The sequence below is a fragment of the Panthera tigris genome, chromosome B1 (genome assembly GCF_018350195.1).
Source record: "Panthera tigris isolate Pti1 chromosome B1, P.tigris_Pti1_mat1.1, whole genome shotgun sequence".
Classification (NCBI taxonomy): domain Eukaryota; kingdom Metazoa; phylum Chordata; class Mammalia; order Carnivora; family Felidae; genus Panthera; species Panthera tigris.
The window spans coordinates 49791388-49814296 of record NC_056663.1 but is presented as its reverse complement, the minus strand read 5'-3'; the positions used below and the strand labels follow the sequence as shown (position 1 = coordinate 49814296).

Below are 22909 nucleotides of genomic sequence, written 5' to 3'. Positions count from 1 at the left end.
CAAATAGAAGGTTCTAAAGTACTATCAGGAAATTTTTCCAACATTACATCATCTTTTTAGATAGTACAAAAACTTTGTACCATAGATGTAGAAATATTTGACTAACAAATGTTTCACTGCACAGCCAGGATGCAAAGAATAAAAATCATCCCTAAAAACAACAACAACAAAAAAAAAAAACACAGCAGGAATAGGATTCCCAGTTATGGTTTCCACTAAGCTTTATAGTATTTTCACTTGCTCCTACTTTTCCAGGGGCAAGAATACATATCTTATTTGGGGCTGAGAGGTGGTGGACGGGGTAGAAGGTAGGTCTGGTAGGAAGAAAGCATATACTAAGTTGTTATACTTTCATTTGGCTTAATAATAATGTTGAATTTACTTTAATTTCATTTTGTTTTATATGCATTGAGTATTTTTAAGTTTGTTGTGGAAAGCCTGAGCTCGGAAAACATGAGAAAGGTCAGGTTCAGAAATTCTCAGAGACACAGGTTAATAAGACAACTTAAATACTAGGGCCCATGACAGTTTAGATCTTGAGACCTGGACTGGTTTCACTGAAGCAGGGAAAGAAACTGTTCTTTGTTCACGCTCAATGCTTGGGACCTCTGCATCCCAAGCTTTAGTTATTAGGCAGAAAAAACTATTTGGATAAAATAAAGCAGTGGTTGAATCTTTCTAGTTTCTTCCTGTAGTACATGGTATTGAGTGGTGGAAGGGAAAAGGAGAGTCTAAGAATTAGAATTTGGAATATTAAGGTTATAAGCCAATCTTTGCTCCAAATGACTAATCTCTCTATACAAAATCTCTAAGTCAGAGATCTTTGCGACAGCTTCTTGGCCTGCCATATTTTTCCTTCCTTCAAACTGGCCCCAGAAATGTGGGGTCTGGCTATATAAAACTGGTAGTAAACATAATCATTTACAATTAAGCTTAATTACATGCAACACAGTAACAATCATGCATACCATTAAATGTGTGTCAAAAAAAAACTACTGAAAGCTTTATCAGTTTACAACATTAAAATATCCATGTAAGTTCAGTCTTTGTAGTTTGCTGCTTATGCAGCATGTTCATCTGCTTAGAACTTAAAAAAAAAAAAAAAAAAAAACTACTAAAGAGAACACTGCTCCTTACTGAATACATATATAGTAATACCAAAAATTTTTTGAAGTTCATTTAAACTGAAGAGTTTTTAAAATTTCACTGTTTCAAATTTGTGGTTCAAAGACGACTACCATATAAAAGAAGGAATGAAAAATACCTCACTGAGTTTTTAAAACTAGATGAGACACCTCCTGATACTTCTACCCACTTTATTTTACCTGATTTCCTCTCGGTTACTTCTTTTCCTCATGTAGAAGTGAAGCTTCCCACCGCCTTCTAAAATGGTTTCCTTTGTGTACCACAACATCCAAATTACCATATATCAAAACACTCCTGTAAAATCTATTGTTAGGCTGAAGTAGGATGACAATCTTAATATTTTAAGACTGTAGTTTATGATTATTGAAATAAGAAAAAAGTGAACTCAAAAAGACAAAAAGAAGAGTAAAAATCTTACTTTATATTTCCTCCAAATCAGAGGTTCTAATTTAAATGTGTAGCAGATTCATGAATCCCCTCACAAGTCTCAGAAATCTGAATCTCTGGAAAATGAACTGCATTTTCTAACCAATCATCTCAGATACTATTACAAGTTAAGTGGCCCATAAGTCATGTTTTGAGATATGCTATCCTAAAAGAGTAACAGAGTATAGGTATATTTAAAAATAATTAAATGCTTAGCAAAATACATAAAACAAATTTAAAAAGTAAAAGCAAATAAAGAATAACACTTTAATAGAAAAATGGGAAAAGAACATAAACTTATAGCCAAACTGCAAATAACCAATATGTGAAAAGATATTCAACTTTACTAATAAAAAAATGCAAATATGAGAGAACATTTTCACCACTCAGGCAAAAATAACAACGAAGAGAACACAGGATGGGAGAGGGTACAGAAAAAAAGAACACTTTCAACATTCTAACAACTTGAAATACTACTGTAAACTGGTTGGTATTTTAAAAAATGGCTACTTACATCAAAAGCCCTTAAAACGTGCACAATTTGATGCAATAAATATATTCTCTATTCTAAGTAAACACACAAGTACATATGATGCATAAACAAAATGTTAGAGTAACACTGTTTATAAAATAAAAAACTAGCTGGGGGGCCTGGGTGGCTCAGTCAGTTAAGCAATCCCGCTCTTGATTTCTGCTCAGGTTATGATTTCACAGTTTGTGAGTTTGACCCTACACTGGGCTCTGCACAGGCAGCATGGAGCCTGCTTGGGTCGGTTTCTCTCTCTCTCTCTCTCTCTCTCTCTCTCTCTCTCTCTCTCTCTCCCCCTCCCTCTCTCCCTCCCTCCCCCCCTCCCCCTCTCCCTCCCTCCCTCCCTCCCTCTCTCTGCCTACAGCATGGAGCCTGCTTGGAATTCTCTCTCTCCCTCTGCCTCTGTTCCCTCCCCCACTTGCAGTGTAGTGCTCTTTCTCAAAAAAGAAAAAAAACAAAACAAAACCTTGAAACAACCTAAAAGCCTACCAGTAAGGGACTTGTTAAAAACAAACAAACAAACAAACAAAAAAACTATGGTACAGGGGCGACTGGGTGGCTCAGTTGGTTAGGTGTCTGACTTTACCTCAGGTCATAATCTCACGGTTCAGGAGTTCGAGCCCCACATTGGGTTCTGTGCTGACAGCTCTGGGCCTGGAGCCTGCTTTGGATTCTCTGTCTCCCTGTCTCTCTGCCCCTCCCCTGCTAGCGCGCTCTCTGTCTCTCAAAAATAAATGGATATTTTAAAAAATTAAATAACAAAACAAAACACTAAGGTACAGGGGTGCCTGGGTGGATCAGTTGGTTGAGTGTCGGACTCTTGATTTTGCCTCAGGTTATGATCCCAGGTCATGGGATTGAGCCCTGTGTAAGTCTCTGTGCTGAGCATAGAGCCTGTTTAGGATTTTCTCCCTCCCTCCCTCTCTCTCTCTCTCCCCCACTCTCCCAGCTCACTTCTGTGTATGTGTTCTCTCTCTCTCTCAAAAAACAAAAAAACCCACTATGGCACAACCACGTAGTGAAATATTACATAGTCACTAAAAACAATGAGCAAGATCTGTATCTACTGACATGGTAAGACAGTAACAATAGGTAAAAAATAAAATTAAAACAATTTCCTAAACAGCATATATATCCATTTTTGTGAAAAAATGCACAGAATAAAACTATTTCAATTACTTAAAAAATAAAATAAATGCTCTGAGATTTTATAAAAGAACCTATGGTATATTACTCTGTGTATGAAATAATTAGCTCTGCTAAATCTATAAATGTGTACTGACTGGCTAACAAGAATAAACATTGGTGAATCACTGATTTATTGGCTGCTAATTGAGCAACAAGCCAGGGGACACTCTAATGCCTTACTGCAGGTAGAAAGAAAAGCAAAAGAGCAATGATCAATTTAGTTTGAGTAAAAACTGATTTTTGTTAAGTTTATTTATTTTGAGAGAGAGAAAGAGAGACAGACAGACAGACACAGAATCCCAAGCTGACTCCCTGCTGTCAGTGCAGAGCCCTATGCAGGGCTCGAATTCATGAAGCATGAGATCATGACCTGAACTAAAATCAAGAGTTGGACACTTAACTGAGTCACCAGGGGCCCCAAAACTGTTTTTCAATATATATTTTTTAACATTTATTCATTTGAGACAGAGCGTGAGTGGGGGAGGGGCAGGGAGAGAGGGAAACACAGAATCCAAAATCCACACAGAATCCAGAGCTGACAGCTCAGAGCCCTGTGTGGGGCCAGAACCCACAAACCGTGAGATCATGACCTGAGCCAAAGTCAGATGCTTAACCAACTAAGCCACCCAGGCAGCCACCTGATTTTCAATATTAAAAAAATCAGATGACCTATCAGCTGAATCAAATGGTATGCACATTTTAAAAGAACTCTTCAGGGGTGCCTGGGTGGCTCGGTTGCTTAAAGTGTCCAACGCTTGATTTCAGCTCAGGTCATGATCTCAGGGTTCATGGGATCAAGCCCCACATCTGCACTGTCAGTGCAGAGCCTGCTTGGGATTCTCTCTCTCAAAATAAATAAATAAACAAACACTAAGAAAAAAAACAAAATAAAAGGGGGCACCTGGTGGCTTGGTCAGTTAAGTGTCCAACTTCAGCTCAGGTCATAATCTCATAGTTCGTGAGTTCAAGCCCCACATCAGGCTGTGCGCTGACAGCTCGGAGCCTGGAGCCTGGAGCCTGGAGCCTGGAGCCTGGAGCCTGCTTCGGATTCTGTGTCTCCCTGTCTCTCTGCCTCCCCACCCCTGTTCCTGCTCTGTCTCTCTCTATATATTCAAAGTAAATATTTAAAAAAAAATTTTAATAAATAAAAGAACTTTTGATATATATTCCAAATCTCTCTTTAATAACAATGAGATACTGCTTCTAAACAGGATTGCGTGGGTAACAAAAGTGATTTTTCCTAAGGTTTTCCTAAAGTACAACTTAGGAAAAAGTTGTAAGTTGAAGTTACAGATCTATAGAAAATAGAGAAGATCATGGACCCAAAGAGGTCCTGCCAATGTAACAGCAACTCTTAAGCAAAGATTAACAGTCATTTTGGCATTCTTACTGATATTACACTGTTTACTACAGGAATCTGCAATATCTCAAATAAATAAAGGAACCTGCTAAGTTAACATAACTGGAGTAAACACCATCAGAAGCCAGGGCTCATCAGAAAGTGAGTGATATAGCAATAGCTGTTCATGCCCTACTTGTAGGAAAAGACACACACTCACTTCTTTGCAGAGAGCAATGAAAGATGCTTGGAAAACTAAGTTACTTGATTATCGTTCCATTAGAAAACAAAAGGACTTGACACATCTAATTTTTATGAAAGTGTAACATCAGAAATCTGATCTTAACAGCTTTCTTTTGAATATTAATTTTAAAAGCCCTTAAAATAGGGGCACCTGGGTGGCTCAGTTGGTTAAGCTCCAACTTCAGCTCAGGTCATGATCTCACAGTTCGTGAGTTTGAGCCCCGTGTCAGGCTCTGTGCTGACAGCCTGGAGCCTGCTTCCGATTCTCTCTCTCTCTCTCTCTCTCTCTCTCTCTCTCTCTCTCTCTGCCCCTCCCCCACTCATGCTCTGTCTCTCTCTCTCTCTCTCTCTCAAATATAAACATTAAAATTTTTTAAAAATAAATAAAAAATAAAAGCCCTTAAAATAAAATAAGCTAAGTATCTGTCCTGAAAAACAGCAATAAAGGGGCAGGAGGGGTGCCTGACATAGCTCAGCTGGTTGAGCATCTGACTCTTAATTTTGGCTCAGGTCATGATCCCAGAGTCGTGGGATCAAGCCCTGTGTCTGGCTCCACACTGAGCTTAGAACCTGCTTAAGATTCTCTCTCTCTCTCTCTCTCTCTCTCTCTCTCTCTCCCTCTCCCTCTCCCTCTCCCTCTCCCTCTCCCTCTCCCTCTCCCTCTCCCCCCTCTGCCTCTGCCTCTCAAAATAAAAAAAGGGGAGGGGGGTAGGAGATGCAACTTTTAGGAGGCTGTTTTCAGGCTGGCTACAAAGCCAGACCGAAAAAACACAGGTGGGAAAAGCAGGATGCGGCAACTGAAGAGGAAAGCAGACTGAATCCAGAAATACTGACAAAGTAGGCCCTGAGGGCTGTCAAGAGGGTCCCGCAAAAGATTATGTTCAGTAATTCTATTTCAATTCACATTGTCTGTAAATAAAGTGATCCATTTCATCATTCTCAGTTCAGATTTAATTTTCTTGACACCTTATATGTATATACAACGTTTTGCATTTCCAATTCAGAAATACCATCCCAAGGTTGTCTCACACACAGGGGCTACAGTGGGAACAGGAGGGATATTCTTTGTCTTCTTTCAGTTTCCCAAGAATGCACTGCAAGACCAGCAATGACTATTTCTTGATAATGAAGTTCCGCCTCCAAGGAAAATTACTGTATTGTTAGAGAAAAGATACACTCAAAGCATATTCACTGTTCTAAGTGTTACTTTCCTTTCCCTAAAATCCATATGTCCTTTGGCCATTTGTTTTCCACATCTTATTATCTAAAAAATAAATTCAGTCTCAAAATTTTGTTTCCTGGTTGCTGAGTTTATATAGCTTCATATTTAACTCATAGGGGCTCAATTCCTATTAATCTCAGAATGAGGATTTCTTTTCAGGTCTATTTCATCTAATTTTTAAAGTCCATGTGTGCCACAAATAACCTAATCATGCAATGTGCTCAGTGATGACAGGGTTTAAAAACCCAAACAGGAAAAACCAATACATTTAGGTTCAAAATCAAAATGAATGGCAGACATCAAAATACAGTCTAAAGAAAGCGGAAAAGCTTTTACAACCAACTTGAAAACCAAATGGAAAGTTAAAGAGGTGCCTGCTTGGTTCAGTGGGTAGAGCATGTGACTCTTAATCTTGGAGTTGTGAATTCAAGCCCCACATTGGGTATAGATTTTTTTTTTTTTTTTTTTTTTTTTTTAAATCCAGGGGTACCTGGGTGGCTCAGATTAGGTATCGACTTCAGGTCAGGTCATGATCTCGTGTCTCATGAGTTCGAGCCCCATGTCAGGCTCTGTGCCAACAGCTTGGAGCCTGCTTCGAATTCTGTGTCTCCCTCTCTGTCTCTCCCCTGCTCACATTCTGTCTGTCTCTCAAAAATAAAACAATTAAAAAAATTTTTTTTAATTAAATCTTTAAAAAAAGGAAAAGTTAAAAGATGGCCAGATTCTGAACTAAAAAAAAAAAAAAAAAATCATATTGAAATTCTAGCCCAGTTTCCTCTTCCAATTAAAATCTATTAATCATGGGGCGCCTGGGTGGCTCAGCCGGTTAAGCGGCCGACTTCGGCTCAGGTCATGATCTCGCGGTCCGTGAGTTCGAGCCCCGAGTCGGGCTCTGTGCTGACAGCTCAGAGCCTGGAGCCTGTTTCAAATTCTGTGTCTCCCTCTCTCTGACCCTCCCCCGTTCATGCTCTGTCTCTCTCTGTCTCAAAAATAAATAAAACATTTTAAAAATAAAAAAATAAATTAAAAAAAATCTATTAATCAGAAAACTCTAATATAAGCCCGATTTTTCCCTTAGCAAGGTTGTATGGTTTGTATGCTTTGGCTATAAAATTATTTCAGTAAGATAAAATTTAAAGACCAGGATTTCAGTTAAAACCTCTTTCCTGGCCAGTAAAGAGTTGTTACTTTTTTTTCCAAATCTATATTGAATAATTTCTTCAACATGTACTTTCCAAATCATTCTTTTTATTTGATTTATTGCTCTTTTATGTGGGCAGCTACAGCTTTAAGTAGCCATAGTTCTAGAGTTTTTGGGGTTAAAAATACCATGAAGACAACATCACCTCTGTGAAAAGTAAAGATGTACCACGTCTCCTAAAGAAAATAAAATCAACAGCAGCCTAACATCAACAAATTAATATGCTCAGAATTACTTTTGAGTATACAATCTGATAGTTTTACTAACAAACTAATATGAAATTTAAGATGGGTAGAGTTTTTCCTGAAGCCAAATGGGAAACAGAGGACTTATTATGAGTTAAACTCCTTTCTCCTTCTCTGATGGCAAAGCCTTCCACGCTGTACAATACAAAGGAAGAATGTGCACTTTATTAAGTTGCTCTCAACATTCCCTATTTCAAATATTTCAATCATGGAACTCCCAAGAAAAACCCACCTAAATAAATGCCCAAAGCACAAAATAAAGCTCAAAGGAATACAGCAGCTAAAATGGGGAAATGAATGATAGAGCTCACAGTCATTTCTTCTATTAATGGGACACTCTTACAGATTTAGAAGAGGTGTAGAGGTAGAGAATATTAGTAAGTGGATGAGATTAAAAAAAAAAAAAGTAGGAAAGGAAAGGGAGGATGGTAGGTTTTATTATTTACTTACTCTCCTAATAGTTTCAAAACATTTGGGGGGCTGAGGAGGAACATGTTATTGCACTAAATAAACGGCAACAGGGTAAGAAAAGGGCTGCATCTTAATTAAATCTTGAGCTCCATCCTTCCAAGCCAGCCCAGTTAAGCTTTCACACCTCTTTCCTACACTCCCTAATTCTGAATCTTTTTGCCTTTTTGTGGCAGCTTGTGGCTTAGTAGTTCACGTAAATGCCTTGTTTTTTTTCCCCTGGAGGAAAAAGACAGTATTGATTTGCTTAAAAGTATGTATGGAAAGCATTATCTTTCTTCTTAATAACAGAATTAAGGATTTGTCTATTCCTTAGACTGTCAGCACACCACTGAAGACTAAAAGAGGCTGAAGAGGGAGGTAACATCCCTCATGTCAGTCAGGTCTTTGTTTCCTTGCTCTTGTGGTGTTGGCTTTGCAAAGTAACCCAATTCCCATAAATAAACATTACAGGTCTATCAAAGCTACTTTTATGAAATAAGATTTTAAGATACTTTTATTTTTTATAGCTGTTAGTCTGCTCTGCTGCTGCATCTGCCCAAATTTAGGGAACCAAAATTAAAAATTTAATTTTAATACAGGGGAAAAAATTGGATTTCTTTTATTGAGTAGGTAACTTTCAACTTCAAATCTATCCCGTGCCTAAATTGATGGCATGCGCTTTTGTTCTTAAAAAAAAAAAAAAAAAAAATAGGAAAGAAAGAAAAGAAAGGAAAAAGAAAAGCTTTCTCCTAGAGAGGAGCCGCCTAACTCCAAGTCTCCTGAGATTTAACGAGCCTCTAGGAAGATGTTAAAATGTCTTGAAACGTTTTCACAGCACCTTTATTTGCGAGGCCGTCTATTAATTACCCAGCAGTACCCCCACGGCAAATGCACATTAGCATAAAAGAGGGCAGCTGGGGGAAGCGTTGGGGAGGGAGCGCAGACTTTGCAAACTGATGGGATGGAGGGGACAACTTTTAGGCACTGGAAAGAAGAGGTCGGCCAAATGCCAACACAACATCTAAACCTGAAGCAATTCTAACGTGGATCTCCGGCCGGCCCCAGACGCCCAGGGCGCCAGAGCCCTGGATGCATTGTCCTCCCCCCGGCCGCCGCCGCGTCCTCCACCCACGCTCCGGCGAGCGGGGAGCGCCACACGCCCCCGCGGCGCCGACCCAGGGAGCGGGCGCCTATCGCGGACGCCCTCCTCCACCAAGGATTTGGGCAAGGGGGAGGCGGAAGGGGAGCCGCGGTCCACACTCGCACAGGTTGCCCAGCGCGGGCTTAGGACACAGAGGGTTAATAATCTCCCGGGCGTCTGCCCACCTCAGCCCTCACCCCAAACTCGGCTCCTCCGCACCCCCTCGGCCCGCCGTCGGTCCCAAGGAGCCCCTCCGACGCCCCGCCACAGCCTGGCGCCGAAGGCTTTTGTTTTGGCCGCGACGAGAATAACGATCCCTGAGGAGGAGGAGGTGCCGAAGCTGCTGGTGGCTCCTCAGCACAGGGTTAGGCAGAGGAGCGGGCAGCCGCGGCGGCACCTCCTCATTCCCCACACTCCCCGCGCCCTTTTCCAGCTAAGCGGGACTGGGGAACCGCTCGCCTCGTCGCTCACCTCACATCTCGGGGCCGGGCTCCAATGGGGGGTTCAGCGCCGGCCGGGGGCGGCCACGGGTCCCTCAGGTAAACGGAGCCAGCGAGAACCGCCGACGCGCGCGCCGCTTCGGAGCAACCGCGAGCTTTCGGGAGCGCCGGAGCGCGCGGCCCAGGGAGCGAGCGCGCGCGCGCACGCACGGCGCAGGCGCGCTGCGCACACTCGGCCGCACGCTCCCATTTTGAGACCCACTTGGAGGTGCCGGCTCGGAGCTCTCGGCCGGTCTCTGCCTCGTGTTTGGGTGACGCCTTGCGCTAGTTATCCCGCTCCGGCGGAGTGGTTTCGAGCTCTGGAAGCGTTTCTCTGAAATGCGCTCAGCCCTCTTTGCAAAGCCCTCCCTCCCCCGCTGAAAAAGCGTGGCGACTCTTCTTATCCAAACTGGGGATTCTGTTATTGCAAGACCACCAAAACCTGTTCTACGAACGAGGGTGCTGACCTAGGGATCCGGGGTTGAAGGTGGTCAAGAGTAGGAATACAGGTGTTGAGGGTGGCACTGGGTGCAGATAGGAGTAGGCATCTGACCTGTTGCAGAGCTTCACGCTTAAACAACAGACTAGACAAGATTCTAGCCTAGGAGCAGTTTATATCCCCTTTGCCAGCACCTTAGTGCACGGGTGGAGATTGTGGTTATTGGTAGCATTTCCCATCTTTTTCTACATAAGCCATTTCAGAGCTGAAAGAGTTCTTAAAGATCATCTAAACTCAACCTCTCATTTTTCAGACGAGGAAAATAGCACTCAGAAGGGTTAAATGACATCCAAAGTCACACAGCTTTTTAAGAAAAAGTCTGGATTCATTCAAGGCCAGGCAGTTCTTTTTTACTATACTGTTTTCCTTTTCGTCCCATTTCAAGCTAGACTTAATAGGCATCATCTTGTTCTGTTGATAGCCATGGAACTTAAAGTATATTGATCCTGTTGCACAACAATGTGAATGTACTTGCCACTACTCAACTGTACATTTAAACAATGGCTAAAATGGTAAATTTGTGTTAAGTGTATTTTATCACAGTTTTTAAAAGGCACTGAATAAGTGTTAAATAAGCAATGAGTATTGAGCTTAGGCAGCCATAAATATAGTTTAACATCAGAAGGTGAGCTATGGGGAAAAGCAAAAATTAATATATGAAGCAACATTTTCAATTTTCATAGTAAATACTTGTGCAGTAACAGTTTTGGTTTTTTGTTTGTTTTTTAAAGTAATACTGATCCTCAGGCTGATTCTAAGCAAGACAGTGTGTCCTGTTGAGCCAACACTGGCTCTACTGAGGAGGAGTGAGAAGGCAAATAGTGTATGTGAAAATCTGTATGCGGTATGTACTTCCACATCCCTTGTCCCTGCAGAACCTCTGAAGATGTGCAGCTAGATGTACTTTTATGCAATTTACACACCATCCTGTGAAAACTGAGGCATAGGACATATCATAGCTCACATGGGAAGTGAGAGTGATGTAGAAATTATCACTGTGTGTGTCAACATGATTAAATCTCAGAAATATAATATTGAAAAAAGTGAACTACAAGATATGTAAATTATGGTATCGCTTTAAAAACAGCCATATTGTTTGAGATCAAACATGCATCTATAAAAAGCATAAAAACTGGAAAAGGAGGCTACACACCAATTTCATAGATGGTGGTTGCCTCTAGGCAAGCAGGGAGGGAAATAAGATCTGGAAAATGTACAAAAGGGGGCTTCAACAGTTAATCACACACATGAAACGAAAATGTTAATATTTTTTAAATTTTTGGTGGGGATACAAGGGTGTTTCTATGTAGTCTCTACATTTTTCTTTATATTTGAAGTAATGTTGAAGTATTTCAGACATTGAACTGATGTGCTCACTGTGAATATAGCCTGAATGTTGTCATTCAGAACAGAAGGTAAGGAGTGTCTTCAGTTAGATGATAAGGTGCCAGACAAGAGGAAGCCTAGAGAGTGCTGGTTGAGAGGATAGTCAAAAGGGAGCTTATTTTCACGTATAAGATTATTCAAATTAAACAGGGATAACATGAGATGGTTTCTTTTATCCCATCTCTCTTTCATTCCATGTTGTAACCACCAATAGAAAGTCTTTAATGAGTGAGAACTTCGCAGAGAGACACAGCACTCAAACGGAATGTTGTTAAAACTGGTCTCTTGATGAACCCGTTTTGAAACCATAAATGTTAACTGGCAATGCTGCACATGGTAATTTAGTATTGCATCTACTACCTCCCCCGAGGTCTCCACCCCCCACCAAAGGCTTTGTTTACTCATTTATATACAACCTGATCATGTGGAAAAACCACAAAGCTGGAATTCAAACAACCTGGGTTCTAATTTCAGTTTGGCCACTCACAGACCTTTGTTAAGTCAAGGAAAGCAACAATCTCTATGAGCTTCACTCTCCTAAGCTGGAGGTATGCAAATGTTGCCGATTTCAAAACTACAAAACACAATACAAACATAGGTTTACATTTAAGTTGGAGGAGAATATATTCTTATCTATTTTAGGAATGTAAGGTAGTGAAGTTTTGGGTTTTTTTGTTTTGTGTTTGTTTTTGGGATTTTTTGGTTGTTGTTTTTGCTTGCTGCCCATAGGAACTGCTTTATATTTATCATGGAGCTCCTTCTGAAATTTTGAATTTTTGGTTGTTTTCTAGCACTTGTTAATAGTTCTATCACAACAGTTATCAGTGTGGGCCTTATATTAGGTATTTACACATTGCATCTTCCAGTCTTCCTCATTTTTTTATCCTTGTGTTCTCACCCTGCCCTTTATTACGTGGTGGGTACTCAATAAATTTAATTAGACTGGATTGTAAAATTTTCTGAATTTGGAGTTATTCTTATTAAGCCATGCCATCTGCTGGTTCTCCAGTGTATCTGTCAGTCAGCCTGAATTCCTCTTGAAATTCAGGATGAAGCATTTGTGAATTTGTGTGTTGGGCAATTTTCCCATGTCCTCCCACTTCCTTTTGCAGGTGCTTTTCTTTAATTGAACCAGTCGCGAATTCTTTTTCCTCCTACCCTCTTTTACCTGTTGGCCACTCTTAAAACCTGGAAAAGTGGAGTTTGCATTTCGGAGCCTCGGAATGACCAGAGAAATATAATTGGGCATGCTCAGTTGGTTGTCCTGATTTGGAACACAAATATGTCTTGAGTGCCTGTCAATTCTGTTTGTTTCAGGATCAGATGCATTTTCCTCCCAGCATTATATTGGGAGATTGCAGCCCCTCCCAACCTCTTGCGCTCTTGCTTTTTAATTTTATCCGTGTGCCCAATTTTGGAGCCAGCCCTTCTGAATCTCTTGGCCAATCAAGAGACCACACATTGTTGCCTAAGAGACCCCGGATGCCAGCGAAAGGATTTATAGATGGTGATTGGACTACTGACTGGAAAGAAGGGTGGGGGCTGGACAGAGTCAAAGGAAAAGCTGCCATGGCAACACCAGAGCTTGAGGCCTGAAGAAGGAGATGAGCTAAAGAGGTGAGAGCAGTGGGCAGTGCATGAAAAAGATGGAGACTTTTTTGAGAGCTCCATTCTAAGATCCTCCTGGGCCTCTCACAAGCCTTGTTAGTGTTCCTGGGGATTACATTTCGCTCCGTTTCAGCTGCAGTTAAAGTACCAGATGCCTCGTACTTGCGAAATTAACAACAACAATTATTTCTATACCTAGCAAACACTCGCTCTTTGTATTGCAGTATAGTTTTTGCTTTGTCTCTACCCAGCTGAATGAAAGATGAATTCGTATTTAAATCTGACTATACCTTGTTGCCTGATAATTTCCTGATACTATCTGAGATCTTCTGTGATGATACTGCAGTGCACAATGAGTTGTGTGTTGGCAGAGAAACTCAATCTTATTCTCTGTGTATTCCAAATAAAAATCCGATAACCTTGAGTATAATTCCAGTGCTCAATTCATAATGTTCTGAGTTTTATCCTACATTCCTATTAGTTTTCGTCTTTAAACTGCTTCCCCACTATTGTATTCATTCAGTTGATTTAACCAATATTTGAGTACCAATTATGTAGTACTGGGATTCAGATTCATGTGAGCAATGTAAGAAAATGACATGAGCCAAGAAGCCTCAGAATTTTGTACTAGTTGTTTTGTACCAAAGTTCAGTGTGTCTGGGCGGATAGTGCACGGTGTGAGGGGCTGGGAGATGAGGCTGAAAAGGTCAATTGAGGTAAATTCTTAGTGGACCTAGACTTCCTTGCTAAGGAGTCTGGTTATGCTGTAGCCCTCAGAGAGCCTCTGGAGGTTTTTGAGCTGAAAAGTGACACAATCAACTGGTCCTTCAAAAAATACTTCCATTAGTAGATTGGTGGTTACCAGAGGCTGGGAGATGGGGAAAATGGGGAAACATTGATCAAAGGGTACAAACTTTCAGTTATAAGATGAGTAAGTTCTGGAGATCTAATGTCCAGCATGGTGACTATAATTAATAATAATGTTTTATACTTGAAACCTACTGAGTAGATCTCAAGTGTTCTCACCACACACACACACACACACACACACACACACACACACACAAATGGTAGCTATGGGAGATGATGGATGAATAATACTTTGTAATCATTTCACAATATAAACATACACCAAAACATTAAGTTGTACATCTTAATTATATACAATTTTTATTTATAAAAAATAAAACAAAAAAGCAACCCTTTCTGACAGTAGATTGCATGGTATATTAAAGCAGAGACTCTTATCTTTGTACCCCCTAACTCAGGGCTAATAGGTCCTTAGTATAATTGAATAATGGTGACAGTGTGAAGAATGGCTCAGAAAATGGGATTGGAGATTTGTGACCACTGTAACTTTACCAGAGGACCCATCCTTGCTGTTGGGCATGGAACTAGAACCATACCATACATTGGGGGTTAGGGCCAAAGACCCTCTATCTTCCTTTTTATTCAAAGAAAACTTAAAGGTCAACATTCCAGGATGGCAATTAAGATGGAAAGAGGTCACACACACACACACACACACACACACACACACACACAAAACAGCAAGCTTTATATGTGGAAGGAGAGGAAGACAACTTGCTTTGTCTTGCTGAAAGAGTGGGGATAGTTATTTCTTGTGCATGTTATATACAAGTGTCTGTCTTGTAATAGTACTGAGTGTTTATACCATGAACATGTGTGTGCATGCAGATATGTATACTGCGGGAGGAGGAAAAAAACACAAAAGGATAATGATGAAGGCAAGGGCAGGACAACCCCATTTGAATGCTTCAGCAGAACTGTATTACCAAGAGGGCTGTTTCTCCTGGCCAGACCTATCTCCTTAAAGCCAAGTTAATTGAAGAGAAGCTAATTTAAATAATTTCTAGCTGTTAGGCACCAGGAAAAAGAGAATAGCCAGTGCAGGGCCTTAGGGAGGCCCAAGAGAAGTTACTTTGCCCTAATTCAGAAATTGTACCTAGCTTGTTTCCTATACAAACTGGAAAGTTCTCAGCTTACAGCAGGAATTTTTCACCTGGGGTAAGCAAAATGTTATATTCATGTGCATTTTTCTACAGAAAGGATTCCTAGCTGTTATCATATTCTCAAATATCTTTATGGCCCTCAAAAAAAAGATTAAAAATAACAACTGGTTTAAAGAGAAAAAAGGTCAGACATAAATAAGAACAATACAAAAAGAAATATGTAATTTTTAACTGGGCGGATCTAGGCTCCGAGACCATGCTTTGTGTCTATAATTTGCCCACTCACATACTTTTATAGCTGCCAATTAATAATACTGTAATGAAATAATTTCCTATACCTTTTGCAATTTGGCTAAACATGTGTGACTCAGATAATTAGCTGTTAGAGGTAGGGAAGAACGTGAGTGCTGATCTGGGTCCTCTTTATATCAGTGGTATGGTGGCAGTAGGCTACTGCCAAGAAGGAATTGTGTAATGATGACCTTGTGGTTTTAAAATATTGGCTTTCTCTTCAGCTATAACTCAACCCTAAGAGAGAATATTACCTGTCGAGTGAAAACCTCAAAGATTTCAGATCTAGCATTTGGGGGAGCCCCATATCAGCCGAAAAGTAATGGTTTTTTTTTTTTAATTGTCCAAATTGTCCAGCCTTTGCTACCGTAGAGTAATTTTTGGAGCCCATAAATCAGGCACGCAAGCCCTAGCTTCCTCGGTCACTACTGCTTTTTAATATGCAACCCATCTTTAAAGAACAAGGAAGGCAGAAGCAAACAGAAACACTGAGGATATATATTGAAACTACCATCAGTCTGCTTCAAATGGTTTCCACCTTAAAATATTTTGCTATGGTTCTCTAATGGGTTTCGAGACACTCTGTAAATGACAGGAAGTTCTAAGAAAGGTTGCAAGGAAGCTACCACTTCTTGAGACCACTCATCTGTCAGACACTCTGCTGGACCAGTTTAATCTTCAAAACAGTGGTTGATGGTAGATGCAGATAGATTAAATGCTCACATAGATTGGGGGTCCCTGTGTGGCTCATGCAGTTAAGCATCCAACTCTTAATATCTGCTCAAGTCGTGATCTCATGGTTCATGAGTTCACGCCCCACGTTGGGCTCTGCACTGACAGTGCAGACTCTGCTTGGGATCCTCTCTCTCCCTCTCTCTGCCCCTACCCTTCTCTCTCTGTCTCTCAAAATAAATAAATAAACATTTTTTATAAAATGCTCAGATAGATCGAATACCTTGTAAAAAGTTATACAGCTAGTAGGTTTTAGAGCCAGGATCAAACTTGTATGAGGTAAAAAGTTTTGTAATTTTTTAATGTAAGCAAATGTAATATTTTCAATGAAGCAAATAAGTGAAAGAGGAAATTTATTGCAAGAATATCAGGTGGCTCACAAAATGGACAAGAAAAGACAGGGGGCTTCTGAGGGGTGAGGCAGTGGGAGCAAATTAACAGAACATCAGTGCTATTGTGAACAACCCTTCAGTTGTTAGGTAAGGATGAACTAGCACCAGTCCAGCTGGCCTAGCTTGGTTTTATGACCCCATCTTGCCTGGGAAAGGGGAAGCCACCTTGATGAACCAACCCAGCAGACTCTAAACAATGAGAAGAAAGTAATTCTTCATGGAAATTAAAGGGTTTGTTTTCTTTTTTAATTTTTTTAATGTTTATTTATTTTTGAGAGAGACAGAGCACGAGCAGGGGAGGAGCAGAGAGAGAGGGAGACACAGAATCCAAGACAGGCTCCATGCTCCGAGCTGTCAGCACAGAGCCCGACATGGGGCTCAAACTCACAAACCGTGAGATCATGACCTGAGCCGAAGCCGGACACTCAACCAACCGAGCCACCCAGGCACCCCTAAAGGGTTTTAATCAAATGAAGGCAGACATATACTGGGCATCTAAAAATAGCACATTTTCCAACCCAAATCTGTCCATCTCTAAAGGCTTGGCTTTGTCCATTACACCATTCTACTTTTTTTTTTTTTTAATTTATTTATTTTGAGAGAGAGAGAGAGAGAAAGTGCACATAAGCAGGGAAGGGCAGAGAGAGAGAATGAGAGAGAATCCCAAGCAGGCTCCACACTCAGCGCAGAACCTGACGCAGGGCTTGATCCCACAACCCTGGGATCATGACCTGAGCCAAAAGCAAGAGTCGGACACTTAACTGACTGCACCACCTAGGTGCCCGTACACCATTCTACTTCTTAAATATGGTGTCAAGCTAGAACCCTTGTTACTTAGAGATCAGAAGGAGGAGAGGAAGAAAGACACAGGGGCAAAGATGGAGTGCTTTATACTGCACTATGATTTTATAAGTTAAAATACTTCTTTCTGGCAAATGGGGTATATTTTTACCTGGGAATGATTTTAAACAGACCTGATCTGATTTCTAGTTCCAGCAGTTCCTGCTTCTGTAAACTTTGGCAGGGTGTATAACTTCGGTGAGCCTCATTTTCTTCATGTGTAAAATGGGCTAAAATCTACAACCTCACCAGATTGTTGTGAGCTTTAATTAAGCATGCATGTAAAGTGCCTGACATGTAAAATGATCCCAGTAAATGTTCTTCCCCCCATTTCCCTCTTTCAACATACTAAAAGATGACATGGTATTAGTATTTTTCATATTCTGAAGATTATATAATTCATTTCTTCTGATAGGTATGGTTTTTCTTATGGAAAGTATTCAGTTATTTCATGATGGCATTTGCACCTCCAAAAAGCATAGATGGCCCCAAAATGCAGACAAAGATGAGTACCTGGACACCCCTAAACCATCAGCTTTTGAATGACCGGGTAAGTGACCAGAGCTATTTTATCAATGAATCCATGCCTTAAGGTGGGGGGGGGGGGAGTATAAAAACGTTAGTTATCAAAATATGAACAGGAATTGTTTAGGATTGTGTAATGGGTTAAAATAAAAGAGAGATGTAGGATTTTTTCCAAAAGCTTTTATTGAGCTCTTGCTATATGGGCAAAGCTGGTTGTAGACAGAATCTTTGCCCATGATGACAATGTCTTAGATTTGCTCTTTCCTCTACTGTTGCTGCTCCTCTCTCTCTCTCATCCCAAGTGCCTTTTTTCTCCCATCACTGGTTCTCTGCTAGAATAGCCAGGAATGAGAGAGAAGAGGGTACTCTGTGAGGAGTTCCCCAAAAAGATTTTCTTGCTATAGTTGCAGTTACTGGATAATGGTGGACATTTAACCAAATAAATAAAATGAGTAAATCTCAACTGATGACTCACATTACTAGGCTTCTCCTAAAAAGTTTCTTTCTTACCTGCATTCTGGGGAAGCACGAGTAGAATACACCAAAGGATTGCAGAGATGGGAAGCTGAGTATCATGCTGGGGTGTGAGATTGGCCAGCCTCTGGGGATTTCCATTCCTGCTTCAGTTGGAGGCAGAATTTACCAACAGGCCTGTGAGCTCCTATTATCAATACCTATCCCAAGGACCACACCTCGTTGGCAGTAAAATACAATCAACATCAATAAAACTGACTTTATTATCTTGCTCCTACACACCAGTTCCTCCTCCTGGTAAAAGGCATCACTTTACACCAAGTCACTCGAGCCAGAAATCATCCTTCTCCCTGCCAGCTCTGGGTTGGTTTTCCCCAATTTACAAGCTCATAACATAGCCTGTTATTGATGGCATAGAAGACATTACTGTTTCATAGTAAAACACAAGATTCTTGGAGAGACAAAGAGCTTCATTACTCACAGTGCAGCAAGCAGCTGTAGCATCATGTTTGCATTGTTTCTTGCCCACCTTGTCCCACAAGAATGCTATAGAAGGCCCAGAAAAATACTACACACCATGGATTTGTAGCACAAACCCTTACTGAGGAACAGTAAACCCACTGCTTTTCTTTCTTTCTTTTTTTTTGATCCAAGTTAGTTAACATATAGTGTAATAATGATTTCAGGAATAGAATTTAGTGATTCATCACTTACATATAACATTCAGTGCTCATCCCAAGTGCCCTCCTTAATGCCCATCACCCATTTAGCCCATCCCCCCACCCAACACCCCACCAGCAACCCTTAGTTTGTTCTCTGTATTTAAGAGTCTCTTATGGGTTGTCTCCCTGTTTTTGTCTTATTTTTGCTTCCCTTCCCTTATGTTCATCTGTTTTGTTTCTTACATTCCTTATATGAGTGAAATCATATATTTGTCTTTCTATGACTGACTTATCTCGCTTAGCATAATACACTCTCATTCCATCTATATTGTTGCAAATGGCAAGATTTCATTCTTTTTGATCACCAAGTAATATTCTGTTGTATATGTATATACCACATCTTCTTTATTCATTTATCAGTCAATGGACATTTGGGCTCTTTCCATACTTTGGCTATCATCGATAGCACTGCTATAAACATTGGGGTCATGTGCCCCTTTTAATCAGCATTTTTGTATCCTTTGGATAAATACCTAGTAGTGCAGTTGCTAGGTCAGAGGGTAGTTCTGTTTTTAATTTTTTTTTTTTAAATTTTTTTTCAACGTTTTTTATTTATTTTTGGGACAGAGAGAGACAGAGCATGAACAGGGGAGGGGCAGAGAGAGAGGGAGACACAGAATCGGAAACAGGCTCCAGGCTCCGAGCCATCAGCCCAGAGCCTGATGCGGGGCTCGAACTCACGGACCGCGAGATCGTGACCTGGCTGAAGTCGGACGCTTAACCGACTGCGCCACCCAGGCGCCCCTGTTTTTAATTTTTTGAGGAACCTCTATACTGTTTTCCAGAGTGGCTGTACTAGTTTGGAAGGAATCCATTGCTTTTGTAGTAAGCAGTAAGCAAGTCTGCTCTTGGTCCCAAAAGGAGACAGTACCTCATTACTCAAAGTTGCCTTGCTCCAAACATAACTTGGAGAAATGGCCCAAGGAAAGAGCAATGACTCTCAGTATTCCAACACATTTAGGAGTATGAGAAGGAGGCCCAGGGAGGTATTTCTTCCAGCACCCCCTCATTTCCATATCCAATTCATTTTCAAGTTCTAGGAGACTTCCTTTTCATCCAGGGCTCTCTCCATTATTCATCTATATGCCTCCAGCTTCACCTTGTCAGTTCACACTCTCATCACCCTTTGCCTGATGCAGTGCTGTAACCCCTAACTGGCTTCACTCCCTCTAGTCCTACCAGTCCATCTTCTGCACTGGTCCCAGGATGATTTTTCTAAAATACCAAACTAAAAAAATTAAAATAAACATAAATAAAATTTTAAAGTAAAATACCAAGCTAATCCTATTATGTAAAACTGATAACACACCCTGCTCCAAAGAGTAAATTCCAAACCCCTACACATAGCATTGAGGATCTTTCTTAAGTTGACCTCAGCCAACCTCTCGGTTCCTACCCCTGCCACTGCTTCCTCCCATCCTATGTCCAGGCTAACTAAGTGGCCTCCAGATGAGCCATTGTTGCCCCCTCTAAGCACTAACTCCAATACGATTTTCTCTGGAAAGCCTCCTCCTGCTTGCTTTTCTTTGCTCTCATCACTGTTTACCAACTTTCCCACTCAACTGCAATGTGTTGAGTTGAGATTCTGTCTTTTCTCTCTGTATTTCCAGTGCCTGATAACATTCCTGAAGCACAAAAGATGGAGTCAGAATTCAGCCATCCTCCCTGGGACCTCCTTCAACTGACTCTCTTGCCTTCTAGTTCCTAAATCCCTCCTTTCTTAGTCTGGATTTGACCCTTGCCCTCTAAACCTAACTGATGTGCTAATCACTCTGGCAAAGCAAGAGCTTCAGTCCTGACCCCTCCTGTTCAGTACTTTCCTGTTTCTACTCTTCTGGTGTGAAACCTGAGTGACTTTGGGAGACAGATAAGCAGCCAGCACAGCAATCAGAACAGTGAGAAATAAAAGGGAGAGAAACTGAAAAGGAAAAAGATTTTTAAAAAAGTGAGGAAAGAAGAATGAGACATAGAATAAAAGGAGGGACCAGGAGAAACAAAAGGAAGGCAGAGAATGAGAGAGAGAAATCCAGCCTTCATCTGGCCATGAACACAAGTCTATTGGGAGTATTTTTTATTCAGCTCAACAACTGTTTATTGAGCACCTGTTTGTAAATGTTCTTAACTTTCCAACAGTTTATATAACAGCTTCTCTGCTTTCCCCCCCAAAAGTTCAATGTTTAGATTTGAAATCTGTTTCCACATAGAATTGTGAAGATTTTACACATATGTGAAAAAGTGACTTGAATTGAAATACATATTTGTTGGATGCCTTGATTTTCAGAAATTTTCTTTGAAAAATTGGAAGTCTTGATCGATTTAGCAGCTATGGAGAAAAAAAGTATCTTAGTTGCCTGATTGCCTGTTGCAGGTTGGTTAACTAGAGAAGCAGACTCTGGTATAGCATATAGAGCATCCACTGTGGAAGGCTTTCTGGATCAGCACTAAGGAAGGGAAAGGAGTAGAGGTAGGTGAGGGGGGAAAGGGAGGAGAAGGGAGAGAAGGTCGCAAGTTTGAGGCCTGGCACTGTAGCCACCAGCCTTTATACTTCCATATTGGGGCGCCTAGCTGGCTCAGTCAGTGGAGCATCCTACCCTTGATCTTAGGGTCATGAGTTGGAGTCCCACACTGGGTGTAGAAATCACATACATACACTTCTACACCGACCATTCAGTAGATGCTAGCTGCCCCATGGAAGAGCCTGACCTTGGACAAAGCAGAGCTCTCAACCTCATGGTTAACAGCCAGCAGCACTCCCCAACAGGTGGAATAAACCCAGGGCAGTGCATCACAGCAAGCATTACATTGTCTTATCATGGTCGTTGAAAAGCTTTTGTCTAGAAATGATAATTTCTAGAGATAATATTTATTTTGTTCTTTAGAGCTCTCATTTTTTACCGCAAATTACTTTTCGGTTTAGTTAGATTTTAGTTTGGAGTAAAATTATTTTTTTAAATCTTTGCATGTATACACATATGTATGTATTTATATAAATGTGCATAGACACACACATAAAATTTGTATATGGGTATACCAAACTATTAACAGTCGTTTCCCCCAAAGAGGTGGATGGCACTGGGGGAGGTGGTCCTGTAAAATGAAAGCTTTCATTTTTTGCTTTACATAGTGCAATAAAATTACAAATCTTAAAACAATTTTAAAATCATGTAAATAAAAATAAAGAACAGTAACTCTGGGAATTGGAAATTCTGGTTTCAGATCACCGATAATTTCCTGCATGACTTGAATAAGTCATTTACTTTCTCTGGGTTTTACCATCATCCTTTATAAAATGAGTATGTTCAAAAAAAATAAAAAATAAAATGAGTATGTTCGACCAGATTACCTTGGAGGTTGCTTCCAGATCTAACATTCTAACTGTGCAAAAGGTATTAAAAAACAGATACCAAGGATACAGCTGGCCAGAAGGTGTCCACACAATAATTTCAAGGAAAGAAATTCTTCTTTTTTTTTTTTTAATGTTTATTTATTTTGAGAGATGGAGAAAGCATGAGCAGGGGAGGGGCAGAGAGAGAAAGGGAGAGAGAGAAACCCAAGCAGGCTCTACACTGTCAGTGCAGAGCCCAGCACCGGGCTTGATCCCACAAACCGTGAGTTCATGACCTGAGCCAAAACCAAAAATCAGACACTTAATCCACTGAGCCATCCAGGTGCCCCTCTACACTTCTAAAACAGGGCATTTGTCATTAATGACCACTGTAATTTTGAGGTCCTGTTTTCTGTTTTTGTTTTAATTTTGTCTTTCTTCAATTCTGTAGTAATATGTAAAAGACATAACTATTTCAGACTGAAACAGGATCATAGACTTTTTTTTAAGTTTTTATTTAAATTCCGGTTAGT

At 40.7% G+C, this 22909-nt stretch overlaps 2 protein-coding genes across 4 annotated transcripts in view; one reads left to right on the top strand and one right to left on the bottom strand.

The window, feature by feature from the left end:
• The window catches only part of FZD3 (frizzled class receptor 3), a 95875-nt gene extending 86168 nt beyond the window's left edge, over positions 1-9707 (bottom strand). For both annotated transcript variants that reach the window (XR_006216663.1, XM_042983534.1), the window contains exon 1: positions 9602-9707. The gene's annotated coding sequence lies outside the window, so the exon portion shown is untranslated. The remainder of the gene's footprint in view (positions 1-9601) is intronic.
• Positions 9708-13004: 3297 nt separating this feature from the next.
• Positions 13005-22909, top strand: part of FBXO16 (F-box protein 16) — a 54861-nt gene continuing 44956 nt past the window's right edge. For both annotated transcript variants that reach the window (XM_042982664.1, XM_007097114.3), the window contains exons 1-2: positions 13005-13111; positions 17746-17880. In XM_042982664.1, coding sequence (XP_042838598.1) covers positions 17782-17880 — 99 coding nt within the window. In that variant the 5' untranslated portion in view covers positions 13005-13111; positions 17746-17781. The remainder of the gene's footprint in view (positions 13112-17745; positions 17881-22909) is intronic.